Here is a 16474-nt window from a genome sequence, read left to right on the forward strand (position 1 = left end):
TAGATTTATATTGGATATCTGGTTGAGTTGGATCAAAGAGTCTGTTCCCGTGCTGTATATCTCTAAGACTGTATGTCTCTAATTTAGAGAAACCCAATTGCACTTTAACTGCTTTCTTTTGTTATCTGAAACAGAATATCATTTGACTTTGATACAGTTTTAATGCCAATAACTGTGGATTTTGTTTACTAAGGTGGTCCTGAGGAAACATACCAGAATAGCAGTGAATCCGAATGCAGTTGCCCGTGTGATACCAACGCAAATATTTCTGAGTCAAATGAGCTTTCTGCAGAGGAAATAGCAGAAGGAATAGGCACAAGAGAAGATGAATGTTCCTCAAGTGAAACAATGGAAGATCAAATAAGACAAAACAAAATATATCAAGCATTGGATCATCAGCCAAGCACGCGGATTGGTGTGTGTAGCCAGAATGGCGGTGTTCAAGTGGAAGAACTCCAGTGTGAAGACTGCGAGTATTTTAACCATGAAAGTGATGACCCAGCTATTATAGCAGAGAATTTTGTCACCAGCTCTGAGGAAGCCAGTGATGCTGATGATCAAATCAGGGATGAATCTATTAAGAACATTTCTATCAGTGAAAAGCAGCAAGAAATCACTTGCAAAAATAAAGGCGTACTGCGAAAACGCAGCAAGGTGATGAAAAAGTAACTGGCAAAAAGAATAATAATTCAGATAGTATCCCTTTGGTATATGTAACCAGGCTGTATCAGGTCTTCCAAACAGAGTTAAATTATACAGCACATAGGTATTTTCTAATATAGACACTGCACTTCTTCAATGTTTTCCATTATTGTCAGAAAAATCTGTTTTACCATGTAGTTACTCATCTAGAACATACAACATAGAACAGTACAGCACAGTATAGGCCCTTCGGCCCATGATGTTGTGCCGACCTATTATCCTACTCTAAGATCAAACTACCCTGCATACCCTATAGTTTACTATCATCCATGTGCCTTTCCGAGGGCACTTAATTGTCCCTAATGTATCTGACTGTACTACCACTGTTGGCAGTGCATTCCACACACCCACCACTCTCTGTGCAAAGAATCTACCTCTGACATCTCCCCTATACCTTCCACCAATCACATTAAATTATGTGCTTTCATGATAGCTATTTCCGCCCTGGGAAAAAGTTTCTGGCTATCCACTCTATCTATACCTCTCACCATCTTGAACACCTCTATCAAGTCACCTCTCATCCTTCTTCACTCCAATGAAAAAAGACCTAGCACCCTCAATCTTTCCTCATAAGACCTGCCCTCCAGTCCAGGCAGCATCCTGGTAAATCTCTTCTGCACCCTCTCTAAAGCTTCCACATCCTTCCTATAATCCATCCTTCCCGAGCAAAACTGAATACAGTATTCCAAGTGTGGTCTAACTAGGGTTTTAGAACTGCAGCATAACCTTGCGGCTCTTAAACTTAATCCCCCTGCCAATGAAAGCCAACACACCATACGCCTTCCTCGTTATAACCCCTTTACTTAGGAACCCTATCCTCAGTATTTAAACACTCCTATTTTCCTCTATCCATTGTTTTTCTTTCCTTTGTGACAATAATTCTTAATTGTTAATGAAAGAGAAAATGTACAGTGCTTTCATCTATGTCATATGACACAAAGAATAACTGTTGAGTGTTGGACTGCAGTAAAGAGGCAGAGGCTGAACGTACAACTCTATCAAGGTAGAAAACTAATTGTTCTACCACACTCCTGGCTTCAGCCTTATAAATGGTGGTTAGACTTTGAGGAACCAACATGTGCCCCCTGTAAACTTCAGAACTCTTAACTATTTAAAGCCCTTCAGGATTTCCTAAATTGTGTTAGCATGACATTCACTCCAAGTAAATTCCAGCTTCCCTTGTTCTACTTTTTCACAACTAGGCTTCTTAGAAATAAATGAAAAAAAATTGATATTTAGCAAAATTAGGCAGTTCTTCATTTACAGACTCTTTAAAATTTATCTATTGTTCAGGGTCTCTTATTTTTAATCAGACCATCAACACCATTGTCCAAGAATAAAACAGCTCACACTCTGTCAATACCTTATGTTATGTGGTTTCTTCAGCATTTTGGATCCATCATTCTGGATCCATCACCATCTTTCTGTCAGTCATAATTCAGCAATGCACCAGACCAGCAGTGTGCCACACAATTAGAACAGCACAGTCTAGATCCATCCTTTCAACATTGGTGGCCAATTTGTTTCCCATCTGTTTTCCAAGAGGAACCAAATCAGTTTCCATTAGGATGTAAATTTGATCTCTGGGGACGGAGACAATAAAACCATTGCCATGCTCCGATTCTCACGTATATTTTTGAACCTGGAATGAAGCAAGGTAAATGGAATGCAACACCAGACAAGATTGCCAGAGGGCTGTAGAACAGCTTTTTCAAGTAAAATTGGACACAGCAGAATATTGGACACAATTCTGACATCTCTAACTTAATGAGGAAAGTAAGTTAACAGCCTTTTGTAACAAGACTGACTAGTTTGCTTTCTTTTACATATTAATGTCCAAAGCAGTGAAGGGTTTATTTCATTTTTAAAACCAAAACCAAGGAATACATAAGCAGTTACTTGAAATGTTGTTCTCACACCAGCAAAAAAAGTATACATATTAATTCCAGTCATAGTCTTGACATTAAATTTCAATTCATGCATGATTCTGTGGATAAAATATATAGGAGGCTATTAGGAAGCTGAAGAAAAATGTTAAGCAACAATTTCACACAACCCAACAAAAATTCATAAAGCCACCCTGTTGGCATCCACTCAATAATCCAGGAATAGCCTCACATTATGTAGCTTCTCCCAAATAATGATTGAGGACCTCTGGAAAGACATCGGAATTCATTGTTCCCGATCTACGCAATCAGATTGATGTTATAGAACCCAAACTGTTTTTTGAAACACCATTTATATTGGAGATACTTCACAAGTCCCGCTCATAAAGATAAATGAAAAGAATGCAACAACTCATGTGAAACTGATAGCATGGCCCTAAAACCTGACCTGCTCTTACTATTGAAGTGGATAAAGTAATATTACTGAAAAACAGTCACAATTTGTCAAAGTTTTTCATTGCATCTTTTTTGCAGATGCAAATTTTCCTGATGACTGCAAGGCTTTGATAAAGAGGAGTTTATATGAACTTCCAGAAGGCACTCAACAAAGTTCCATGTAAGAGAATGTTAGCTACAAATCAAATCTTGTGGAACCAAAAGCAAATTGTTAACCTGTTTAGTTAGATAGTAAAAGATAGGATAAATAGTATATGCCTGAAACGGAAGAAAGTGACAGGTGGCGATCTTGGCTAACATAACAGAGAGCCGTAAATCCAAGTTTGCTGGACACAATTATAATGATGTAGTAAGTAGGTAGATAGCACTGTTAAATTACCAAGAGCCACAGATAGATAAAGTGAGTGGACAAAATTGTAGCAGTTAGATTTCTTTACCAGTAGATGTGAGGCCATTCATTTTGAATGTAAAAAGGAACGAGCAGAAGCTGTGAGTCAGATTGGAGATTTTTTAAAAGTGCAAGCTAAAAGCAAGGGCGGAGACTGAAGAAAAATGTGAGCACAGAGATGGAATGGAATGAGTCTCGGCCGCCATTACATTACAGGAATAAATATCATGGTGTGAGAGTATTTGGTAAGATTTTAATTTAATTTAAATTAATTACCTATCAAGTAATGCTTGATAGTTTAATCAGTGCCTATGTACTGGACAGCGAAGAAGGTTACCCCTGAGTACAACGGGATCTTGATCAGATGTGCCAATGGGCCAAGGAGTGGTGGATGGAGTTTAATTCAGATAAATGTAAGGTGCTGCATTTTGGAAAGGCAAATCAGGGCAGGACTTAGACACTTAATGGTAAGGTCCTGGGTAGTGTTGCTGAACGAAGAGACCTTGAGTGAAGGTTCATAATTCCTTGAAAATGGAATTGCAGGTAGATAGGATAGTGAAGAAGGCATTTGGTATGCTTGCCTTTATTGGACAGTGCATTGAGTATTGGAGTTGGCAGGTCATGTTGCAGCTGTACAGGACATTGGTTAGGCTACTATTGGAATACTGCATTCAGTTCTGGTCTCCCTGCTACAGGAAGGATGTTTTGAAAATTGAAAGGGTTCAGAAATGATATACAAGGATGTTGCCAGGGTTGGAGGGTTTGAGCTACAGGGAGAGACTGAATCGACTGGGGTTATTTTCCCTGGAGCATCAGAGAATGAGGGGTGACCTTATAGATGTTTATAAAATCATGGGGGGCATGGATAGGGTAAATATTCAAGGTCTTTTCCCCAGGGTGCGGAGTTCAGAACTAGAGGGCCTAGGTTTAAGGTGAGGGGGAAAAATATAAAAGGGACCTAAGGAGTAACTTTTTCACACAGAGGGTGGTGCATATGTTGAATGAGCTGCCAGAAAAAGTGGTGGAAACTGGTACAGTTACAACATTTAAGAGGAATCTGGATGGGTATATGAATAGGAAAGCTTTGAGAGGGATATGGGCCAAATGCTGGCAAATGGGACTAGATTTATTTAAGATATCTGGTCAGCATGGACAAGTTGGACCAAATCTCTATGATTCTGTGACTCTATTTCACTTGAAGGCCTCAATCCTTCCAAAAGCTTGAATTTGGTTTTGATAGTTTTGCGTACAGCTGTGACACTCATTATAATTTTATTAAGCAGGCATGTATGTGATTGAGGCAGAAATATAGGAAATTCATAATATTTTGCATCTAAATGCTACCACTCTGAGGCTGAACCAGATTGTTTGAACACTTTTAACTCCGAGATGAGCTTCCAATCATAGGTATGGTCCATCACTAAAACTGATTTCTTCCACCTCTGCAATGCTATTTTTCTCTGGCATAGTGTAAAATCGCCTCCTGCTCAGACCCTTTGTTCGTGTCTTTATTACCTTGATACTTGACTATTATCAGTGTTCACCTGAGCAGTCTTTCATCTTCCACATTATAGCAACTTGAATTCATGCAAAGCTCTGTGGCCATAATCTGACAACAAGTTACATTAACCCACCACACACTGTCTTCACTGGTTCATAATGCAGCAACACCTGTATTTAAAATTCTCATTCTTCTTTTCATATTCCTCCATGGATTTGTCCTTCAATATCTTAGTAGCCTCTTCCAGCCCTACAACTCCTTGAGATTTCAGTGGGCCTCTAACTCTGGCCTTGTGTGTGCCTTTGACTTTAAGCATTTCACCATTGCCAGCATGGCTTCAGTCTCTGAAGCCCTATTGCTTTAAACTAACAAGACCCAAACTATTTCCAGTACGATTCCATTCTAACACTTGAAAATTACTGCAAACCTCAGATGCCAACACAAACAAAGATGCTTAGTGGTATCATCGCTGGACAGTTAATCCAGATATCCAAATAACATTCCCAGGATCCAGGTTCAAATCCCGCCATGGCAGTAAAAATAAAAATAAAAAATAAAAATATCTGGAATTAAGAGTCTAATGATGACCATAAATTGATTGTCAGGAAAAACCCATCTGGTTCACGAATGTTCTTTAGGGAAGGAAACTGCCATCCTTACCTGGTCTGGCCTACATGTGACTCCAGATCCACAGCAATGTGGTCTGAACTGCCTTCTGGACAATTAGGGATGGGCAACAAATGCTGGCCTAACCAGTGATACCCTCAACCCTTTAATGAACAAAAAAAAAGCTGAACAGTAACATTTAATATACAACAGAGAATATGAAAATATGTTTCTAAAGCTTGTTGTAAAATATTATCACCAGTTCATTACTTCATTTGAGATACTCCAGGTCATAGACTCAAGGAGAAGAAGCAGAAATGCAGCTTGAGGATCATGAGCCCAGACAAATGTAGGAGCCCAGACATTCTGTAATGGCGGGTAACAAAATTGGTCTTAGACAGATTGTAGTTTAGCATTGCCATCAGGTTCCTGATCAGGACCAGACTCTGCGTGGAAATTAGAAAGCTACTGAACAAGGATAGAACATAGCATGCAACAATTACTAAATAAAAACTGAAAGGACTGCGAGTGCTGGAAATCAGAAGCAAAAACAGAAATTGCTGGAAAAGCTCAGCAGGTCCAGCAGCATCTGTGGAGGAAATCAGAGTTAACATTTCAGGTCCAGTGACCCTTCTTCAGTACTGAAGGCAGCTAGGAAAAAGTTGTTCTTTATTTAGAAGATAGGGTGGGGTGAGGGTTTTAAGGGGTAAATGATAGAACATAGAACATAGAACATTACAGCACAGTACAGGCCCTTCGGCCCTCGATGTTGCACCGACCTGTGAAACCAATCTGAAGCCCATCTAACCTACACTATTCCATTATCATCCATATGTTTATCCAATGACCATTTAAATGCCCTTAAAGTTGGCGACAGAGACCAAAGAGACAGCAGAACAGTTGGACAGACAAAAAAGTGGATATCGATCATCCTAGGAGAATGAAAAGCTGACAAAGTGTTGTGCGTAATAGCAGACCATGTGATAACAGGGCCTGGTATGTGGGGGTTGGGGTAAGGACAGGGGAGAAGGTGCCTCAAGCCCTAAAATTGTTGAACTCAATATTGAGTCCAGAAGGCTGTAGAGTTCCGAAGTGGGAAATAGGTGTTCTTCCAGCTTGTGCTGTGCTTTACTGGAGCACTGCAGCAGGCCTGAGACAGAGATGTTGTCCAGGGAACAAGGTAGTGTGTTGAACTGACAGGCAACTGGAAGCTCTGGATCAGGAACATTAACTGTGATTTCCTCCACAGATGCTGCCAGACCTTGCTGAGCTTTTCCAGCAATTTCTGTTTTTGTTTGCAATAATTACTAGTCACTGATTTCCAGCACCCACAGTTCTTCTGGTTTTTATTTAGCATTTAACTCATTGCTGCATGTTATCTGGTGGCAAGTGAATTGGTCATGGGCAGGAGTCCGTGGTACAAAGAGACTGAAAGCCAAGTAATGATGCTAGTGTAGGGTACTAGGGTGTAGGTTGAAGAGCTTACTACCCCGTTTGCTGCATTTTTTTTCCATTAATGGTACTATACAAGTGTAAGTTGTTGTTGATTTAACATACAAATTTATGCTTTACTTGATGCTGGAAAGTAAAGGACACAAGAATACTCTGGTTGCTACAGAATAAGAATGTCATAGAATTTAATCCCAAAGCAACATTAAAAATCAGAATGCATTGGACCTCAAAATATTTATCAGAAAATGACTGTCAGAATGATCTAAACTATGATTGCCCATTATTTGTTGTGCCTATAAATATTTATTTTACTGGCCTAGTAATCCAGAGAAATGGATTAATGATACAATAAATAATCACAGTCAACTAGTATTAATTCCAGTATGGTAGATGGATAATTTCAGATCCGAAAATAAAAACTGGTAACAGTAACAGTGATGTTATAAAGCAGAGATTGACGCCCCCAACCCCCCTGCCCGAGAACTAAAACCAAAATACCCAAAGAGGAGCACATCATCCTATAATCTGTAAAAGGAGTGTGAAAAATGGTGTAACCTGATTTTCAGCAACTTCTAGTGGTTAAACAAAATAAATTCCTGACACTCACTTTAAAATCAACAAGTAACAATGTATTTATCTACTGCTAGTGGTAAACAAGTTAACTAAACTATTAACAAACTGAACAAATCCCTTCTAATTATTAACTATTCCTGAATAAAGCAAGATTCTAATGGAGTGCTGTTCCAATAAATACAAGTCCCACTTATATTAAAAAAAGAATTTGGTCTGTCGAAGTTACAGCCAGGTTACAGGTCTTCCGGAATGTTCTGTGCCTTCTCCGTCAATTCTTCCATCAGGCATGCCTTCTCCCTCAATTCTTCTATCAGGAATATCAACTAATTGCACCATTGGTACCATTATTATTTTGATGGTGCTTTCTCTAAGACATAGAGGAGACTGTGAGAGCCAGCTATTCTGTCGCGAGAGCTGAGGGCTTTTAGCTCTGGTGGATGGCAGTTAGCTCTGGGTTCTTTATCCAACTGCCCTCTTCTTTTATACCCTTGATGACATATCAGTATTTCTTACAATAAGATTGGTCCTGTGTTGTCAAAACCATTAGACTTAAATTTGATAGGTTTTTGGTATCTAATTACCTGGTTCAAATTGATTGGCTCAATTCAAAAACTTGTTTTGGCAAAAACTGCTGCTTGGCCTGCTAACTCTATGGCCCTTTGATACAAATGTTTCAATTCGAGTGCTTTCTGTCTATTTGCAAACTTTCAAGCTACTGCTCACAGACATTTTTTTAATTCTCTAACCATAGAAAAAGCACAGCATCTTTTAAAGGGACCATGTGATGCTTTCCCCCTACAAACACAAATTTCTAACTTCCCGCCTCCCAATCCACACACACTCTATCCAACTTCGCAACAATGACCACGAAGCCATTCAATTTTTGTAAAAAAATCTCATGTCTTTTATGGAAGAAAACCTGCCATTCTTACCTGATCTATACATGATTCCAATCCAATACCAAAATGGATTGCACTTTTTTGAAGTTCATTCACAGAAATGTGGATGTCACTGGTTAGGACAGCACTGACTGCCCAACTGCAATTGCCCAGAGGATAGTTAAATGTCAAACACATTTCTGTGGATCTGAAGTCCATGTAGGTCAGATCAGGTAAATATGGCAGTTTCCTTCCCTGAAGGACTTTCGTAAATCAGATGGGAATTCCCCCAGCAGTCAATAGTGGTTTCATGATTGTTGCAGGAATTTCTAGGGTCTGATAGTAGCTCCAGTATCCTCTGACTCTTATCTGCAGAAAGTGACCAGGCAAAGATCTGTAGAGTGTTAAAAGGGTCTTTATTCCTTAGCTACAACTATAGACCCCAGTGAATTTAGAAATGATATGCTGGAGACCCAGAACAAAGGCTTAAAGAGGCAATTATACTCTTGGATTCGGTCACAAGAAATTAACATATACTAATTAAATGATGTACAGTTATCAAATCAAGTCACTCCTATTGATTTGGCTTGCATCATGCATAGGAGTACGATTAACCTATCAGCCCATGGATACACGTATCTAATTGTAATGTATGGTTAATACGAAGGCATGTACATATCATTGGATCTGATTGCATTATAGGCTACTATTTGTCCTTGCATATGCTTCATGTCTGACTTGTGTATTTCAATCATCTTCCTTCATCCCTGGTGATTTAGTAGCTTCTTTTAAGGCAAAGAGATTCAATAAAACAAAGCTCTGTTTGACTGTGGGCATTATTTTATTATTCCCTTGCTATCTGCAGAAGAGTTAGCTCCTAGAACAAATGGTCCCATATATTATTTAATGAACAATTTTGTGTCTTTGTAAGTTATTCACAGCTAAACGTTCACAACTGTGTACTCTAAAAGTTATTTTATTAAGTTACTATTTTTAAAAAAAGACTCTCAATGGTTATCATTCAACTATCAATTTTAGATTTTGAGTAAATTCAAATTCTACAATCTGCCATGGTGGGATTCAGTCCTGGGTTCCCAGAACATTACCTAGGTCTCTGGATTGATAGTCTAGCTGTAGTACAACTAGGCCATCACCTACCCTGGTTTTTGACCCAAATCAGATTTATACCTTGAAACTGTATCTTAGAAGAAAAATGCAGTTTTTTAGTTACTTTATCTTATGCATGTTATAATTATTCTGTATTCATTAATCGGGACCTCTTCAAAATTAGGGTTTAATTAAAACTAAGAGTAAATGAATAAATGCACTTAGCAATGCTACATAATTTAATTGAAAATCTTGAAGGAGAGCTTTACATCCCAAGGAACCCTAATAAGTTTAAAGATGGGACATTCCAATGTTGTTACTCAGATGCCATGTTTATGCAGTGAATAGAGATAAGTCAATATATTAGCCAAGTTAAGATTGCCTTGGAATTTACTAACATTGTTCCAGTAGAACTTACTATTTAAATAACTGTATCATAAAAATACAGAATATATGTTTCAGAATTGGGTTTGGCTCAGTTACGTATAGGGTATGGTAGAAGAATTCTTATGTTACTGGACAAGTAATCAAACGTCTTGCTCCACTCAGACTGCAGTAGCTGATGGACCAATCTTTAAGTCAAGGAAGATGACTCAAATGGATCAACAACCCAAAAAGAAGGCTCCCAGATTTCAGGTGTTGTGCTAAAACCCTAAGTGCACAAAGTGAAGGGAGAAGAGGGACGATACTCTAGGGGCCAGGAGGTTCTCATGTCATACTCTCCAAAGGGAGCAGTAGCAAGTGACCAGTGAAGTCAATTCCTGCAGTCTGGCCCTGAGTCCTGAAAACGTTCAATAACATGGAGTCAAGTGACATTGCCAATCTACCACATCACCATTGTCCTATGCTGCTCAATATATTACCCCTACCAGTTATCAGAAATTATACCTAAATTTCAGATGTTTCAGCTCACCCTCAAACACTGGCAAATCTCATGTATACATTCTTGCAGTATTCACATGCTTCCAGCTTTTGGAATATCCATCACCTAAAACATGTTGCAGCACCCTCACCAATAATCCCCCCTTTCTCCTGCATGATAAGGCTGCAGTGAGAACAAGACAATCAGAGAAGCACAAACACAACTGCATCTTATGAGCCCTCTGGAGGAAATGGCGCTCTGCTTTGGTAGAGACTGAGATCATTGCCTCTGATGTTGGTGAGATTATCCAGGGTATTCAGACCCAGACACCTTCTCAAGCCCCACTGCATTCTCTTCCTGATCTCTTGCACGAAATGTAAGTTGCAGATGGCATGTCCATGAGCTTCTTGCTTCTCAGCCCAATTCCATTCCTTGTCTGGTCTACCTTCAATCACCCTGGATAGACAAAGTACCTAAAATTTTGGACAACAGTTTAAGAACACTCTTTCATGTTTCTAACATGCAGTGCTGAGACACATGGTGTTTTTCCTCTAATCACATTTCATCATCAGTTTAAAAAGAGTGTCAACCTATGACATTATTGAGTTTGTTTATGCGTGAATTGTTAATGTCAGGTCCAGATATCCAAACAATTAGCTGATCAAACTAAACAACATGTTGCTTTGACTGTAACAGGCAAAGTACCGATTGTACTCAACCAGGATATACTTGTAAAAATCCAAACCACATCATATATTGCTAGGTGTGATTTCACAATTGGACAACATTTATTGAACAACCTTGAATTTGTAAATAATTACACTAATAGCCAATTTAAGAGAATCAGTTGAGCACATAACATGACACATTTGCTTTATAAGCAACATGCATCTGCACATAAGGATCTATTCAGCAAACAAAACGAATATGTTCAAACATTGCACCTAATTTTGTACTTGCTGGAGGCCAGGGGAGTTGATTGTTCACAACTGCTTTTTCCATGGCCATGCCTTGGTCAATCAAAGTCAACTTGCCAAACAATCAGCACCCCTTTTCTTCTATAATATAAATGGTTGTGATCATTTGAACTTTGACATTCTTACACTTGCCCTGATGAGTGTGAATACAAAGCGTTAGTAATATCTCTATTTTCAGTGAGATTATGAAAGCATTGGTCCTGGGGACTGGCAGTGGCTCCATGATGCATAAACCTGCTATATTCTGTCTGGATGACTGCAGTCCCAAAACTGCCATTCTGCCATTCCCTTGATTTTGTCAATCAAACCTAGGCTGGATCCTTAGACTCATAGCTGCTCAACAACATCCTGCCTGGCCATCTGAAATCACCCATGTCAAAGTCAGCAACCTTCCATCTGCAATACAGGCATGGAGGGAATATGCAAGAGTGAACTGGGACTGGGGCTAATGTGCTGTGGAGGAGTCCAAAACTAGATGACATAGGTTTAAGATGAGAGAGGAAAAAATTAATTTATCCGTCCAAACAAAAACACTTATGCACTCCAGGAAATCATCCTCAACAGTATTATGCTAGTTTGGTTTATCCAATCTATATGTAGATAAGAGTCAGTCACGTTTACAGTTGTACCCTTAACCCTATCTGTCTCAATCTCCTGTTTAATGCCTCTATTTACTTCTCTGCTATTGTTTGGGAGCCTATAGCCACCCACTAATGTTTTCTACTCTTTGGTGTTTATCTCCACCCATGCAAATGTCACAATGTGATTTTCTGAGCTAATATCCTTCCTCACTATTTCATTCATTTCCTTTATATCACTATAGACCTGCTACTCTTCTTTCTTCCCTCTTGTGCACCAGACTCATCCATGGTGCCATGAATTTGGTTCTCTCTGCTATCCCCAGGGAAGTTATTTCCCCTGCCCCCAAACAGCAACTAAAAGGGTAGAGGGTGGAATAGCCATAGGTTTCTGCTGCATTACCTGCCTTTCACTACTATGCTTGGTAGTCACCCATTCCCTTTCTGCCTGTTCAGTCCTGAACTCACTGAACATGCTGTCCATGATAATCTTAGCATCACACATGCCCCACAGTGGGTCCACCTGTAGCTCTGGCTCTGAAATACTGTTCAGCCATCGCTGTAACTGGACACACTTCCTGCTCATGGAATTGCCAGGGACAATGTGCATGACCCTCCACACTGAGAAAAAAGGACCATATCACAGGTGTGAGATCTGTTGCCATGAATTCCCTTTCAGTTTGTTTCTTGCTTAGTTAAAATATTCAAACTTTTCCACACTGACTGCAGTCCAAAGTCCCTCCCTCATTCACTTTAAGCTAATAGACTACAGGATTTAATCAATAGAAAACATAGAAGTACTCACCTGACTCTAATCCAGATGCTTTCTAATTTACAACTATTTAAATATGCATCCTACCAGTAATATCTTGCCCCAACCAATATTATCTCACCAAGTTCACCACTGTCCTCTCACACTTATTTATACAGAGTTCACCACTCTTGTCTTGCACTATTTATATCAAGTTCACTGCTCTTCTCAGGCACTGCTTTATACTCAGTGCCTCCTAGTCTGCATCACAGCCATGCTGACTGCTGCACACTCCTCCATTGAAGCCAGTTTTTAGCCAACTTGATTCATTCCACATGAGATTAAGAAATGGCTGAGCTCACTACATACTGCAAAGGCCATAAGTCTCAACAACATTCTGGTTTTATTGCTGAAGACATACATTTCAGAACTACCCACCACTCAAGCAAATTGTTTCCAGTAAAGCTGTAGCATTGAATCTACCTGACAATGTAGAAAATTGTCTAGGTATGCCCAATCCATGAAAAGACAGGTTGACTCTAATCTATCCAATTACCATCCCATCAGCCTGCTCTCAATTAGAGGCATTGCTGAAATATTATCATGTAACAACTATTCTCCAATCATGTGCACGTCAATGTTCAGTTTTGAGTTCTACAAGCTAAACTGATCTCACTGGCACTTTGGTCCAAATGTGGATGCAAGACCTGAACAAGTGAGATGACAGTGACTGTTTTTGATGCCAAGGAAGGCTTGACTGAGCATGGTATCAAGAATCTATTAACATCCTGAGAGGACGTTCACAATCTGTACAAATAATATTGACCAAAGACATAACTGGATCAACTATTTAAATACTATAGTTACTGAACCAATCAGAGAAACAAGCAGCAATGTTACTCTTCAAAATGGAACATAGGTTATAATTTAATGTCCACAACAAGCTGAGTCAGGTTTTCTGAATTGGCAGATTTAACAATCCTAGTGCCCTCCACTACACTCCAATCACTCCTAACCATCAGTGGGTGCTGAAATCCACCCTCCTTTTGTGTTTGTTCCTTTATTATTTAATCACTATTGCTATATTTCTTAGAAATTCTATTTCATTAAACTTCTTAAAAATTGATAAATTAATATATAACTGATATCCCTATACTCCATACTTGATGGGATGATGTATTATACTGGATTACATACATGGGAAATTATACTGCTATAGTATCAGCGATAATGTTTATTTATTCCAGCTGGGTCTGATTTAGTGGCAACTTCCGTTATTAGCAGCAATTGAATGTTCCAGGGGTAAATAATACAAATTCCACCAAGAGACGGCCACTACAGCCCCACCATAAACATAACAGACTGACTAATAGCTAATTTCTAATCAACAGGTACATATACTTCACAACTTTGGAGTAGGTAGGAATTGAATGCAGGCCTCCTGGCTCAGAGATGGGGACACTGCCACTGTGTCACACCATCCCTTTATGCTGCCTATATAATACTCCATTTAAAAGTATTCCCTCATGATCTTAACAATGAATATTTGACAGCTTGTTCCACACCTTTATCAAAGCTAGATTCTTCAGAGGGCAATTAAACATCATTTTGAAATCAGTCAATCTACTATTAATTTAGTCAATCCAAAGCATGCAAATTACTTTACTTGATAGCATTAAAATGTCTCAATCCACAAAATGACTCCACCATCCTTCAAACTATGAGGTGGGCTTTTAGTTTGTTGTTCATTGGTGCTTAATAACTACGGGCTTCAAAGATTGACACTTTTTCATATTTGAGGGAAGTAATTCTGAAATAATGCAGAATGGGTTTAAGAATTATTTAATGTGGATTTTAAACATCCCTGAGAGATTTCTTATGCGTACATTAGATAAGGATTTACAAAACCGGAATCTCTGCATTTTGAAGGAGGAGATGATATAGTTGAATAAGTTTTCTGAATCTTACTATTATCTTACTTCTATCATAGTACGTTAATAAAATTATCCTCCCGATGGGAACCGTACTGACAGCAGGACTCAATTACATTTGCGAAGATTGCTGAAAATCCTCAGGCTTAAAAATTTATTTCAAGGCTTAAATTTGAAAGTTGATGAAATTCAATTTTTTTTTAAATGTGTTTCTGATTTAGCTACTCCCTATCTATAAAAGGAATCATCTATGGATAATATGAGTGAATAACGCATTTAATACAAGGCATAATACAAATTGTGAATAAGTTAAGTGAGCAAATCTTAAGCACGTGTCATGTTTTCCAATTTGCAAAGGAGAAATCTGGGTGGTGACTGTGAACGTGACATTAAAAAAAGTAACTGTCAAAGATTAAAAAGTAAAAGGACCATGGGGATAGTTAAAATACAGATAAATTGAAAACTGGTTATAGACTTTAGAAACATAACAGGGAGAGAAACCAGGATTTAGTGGCTTAATGCTGGGCATAAGTGAGAAGATTTGAAAACTGTGAATAAGGACACCCAGGTAAAGGTAAACCACTATAGTCGTCTGAAACCATTGGGTTGCACTCTCATTAGAAAGAGATGGCTGGCGGTGGTTTAACCTGAGAGCCACCACATCTCAGGTGAAGGATAAAGTCAAGAAGATGGGAGCTCCATGGTGACTTCAGCCAGGTACAGGAATTAAACCTGCACTGTTGTACCTTTATCAGTGCAGTCTGGGATACTTTTATCGGAAGCCTAGGGATCAAACAGGAAAACTTTGTAATTCAGCTGCTGAATGTATCAACATGTATCATCAGTTGGTCTCCACTGAATTCAGAAATTAGCAGAACACACTATTTTATAATCAAGCCATAATATTAAAATAAACTGCAAAACAGGTTTACTAACCAGTGAATTAAATGAATAGAAGCAAATAATATCTCTGTAGATTTTCAGTTGTTATCAGTTTATCCATCCGTGTGTAAAAGATCAAAGAAATCATTATGTCTGCTGTACTAAAGTGCAATGTCCCATGGAATAGATCTAAGGCTCTTAACCCTCATACAGGAGTATGTTTTTGAACAATCTAAACTGTCCAACTCTCCCTTACAGCATCAGATGAATTGCTCAATTTTAACAAAAAATTGCAAAAGATGGCTAAAAAAAACAAAATTTAAAAATAGTTTCTCAATGTACTGCCAATTGTACATGTATATTTTTTAAAAATTGATAATTATTTATTGTGATGTCCGGATGACAGGAAGAGAGCACAATCCTAAAATGAGGAAGGCAATGGCCTAGTGGCATTATTGCTGGACGATTAATCCAGAGAACTAGGAAATGTTTTGGGGATTCAGGTTCAAATCCTGTCGTAGCAGATTTTGAATTCAATAAAAAAAATCTGGATTTAAGAGATTCATGATGACCATGAGTCAATTATCAGGTAAAACCCATCTGGTTCACTATTGTCTTTTAGTGAAAACAACTGCAATTCTTACCTGGTCTGGCCTACCTGTGACTCCAGAGCCACAGCAATGTGGTTGATTCTTAATGGCCCTCCAGGGATGGCCAATAAATGCTGGTGTAGCCATTGACACCAGCACCCCAGAATAAAAGTAATTATTTATGTATACATTTATATATTTATGTATTTACTATTTGTGTAGTTTTAAATATTCTTCTTTTAGAATGAACTTTTACTGAATTTTAAAATGGCTACTTTGGAACAAAAATGAGCATAATAACTGCTTCCAGAAATTCTCAGCAATTTCCAGGTCAAAAGTAAAATAATCTCCTAG

General features: G+C 38.5%; 1 protein-coding gene across 1 annotated transcript in view; it reads left to right on the forward strand.

Moving 5' to 3' along the window:
* LOC109913484 (protein RIC-3) overlaps positions 1 to 893 on the forward strand; it is a 75465-nt gene extending 74572 nt beyond the window's left edge. Inside the window, exon 6 of the mRNA XM_020513003.2 lies at positions 194 to 893. Within this exon, the coding sequence (XP_020368592.2) occupies positions 194 to 669 (476 nt within the window). The 3' untranslated portion in view covers positions 670 to 893. The remainder of the gene's footprint in view (positions 1 to 193) is intronic.
* Positions 894 to 16474: the final 15581 nt, after the last annotated feature.

Source organism: Rhincodon typus, chromosome 17 (assembly GCF_021869965.1).
Source record: "Rhincodon typus isolate 14 chromosome 17, sRhiTyp1.1, whole genome shotgun sequence".
In the NCBI taxonomy this organism is placed as follows: domain Eukaryota; kingdom Metazoa; phylum Chordata; class Chondrichthyes; order Orectolobiformes; family Rhincodontidae; genus Rhincodon; species Rhincodon typus.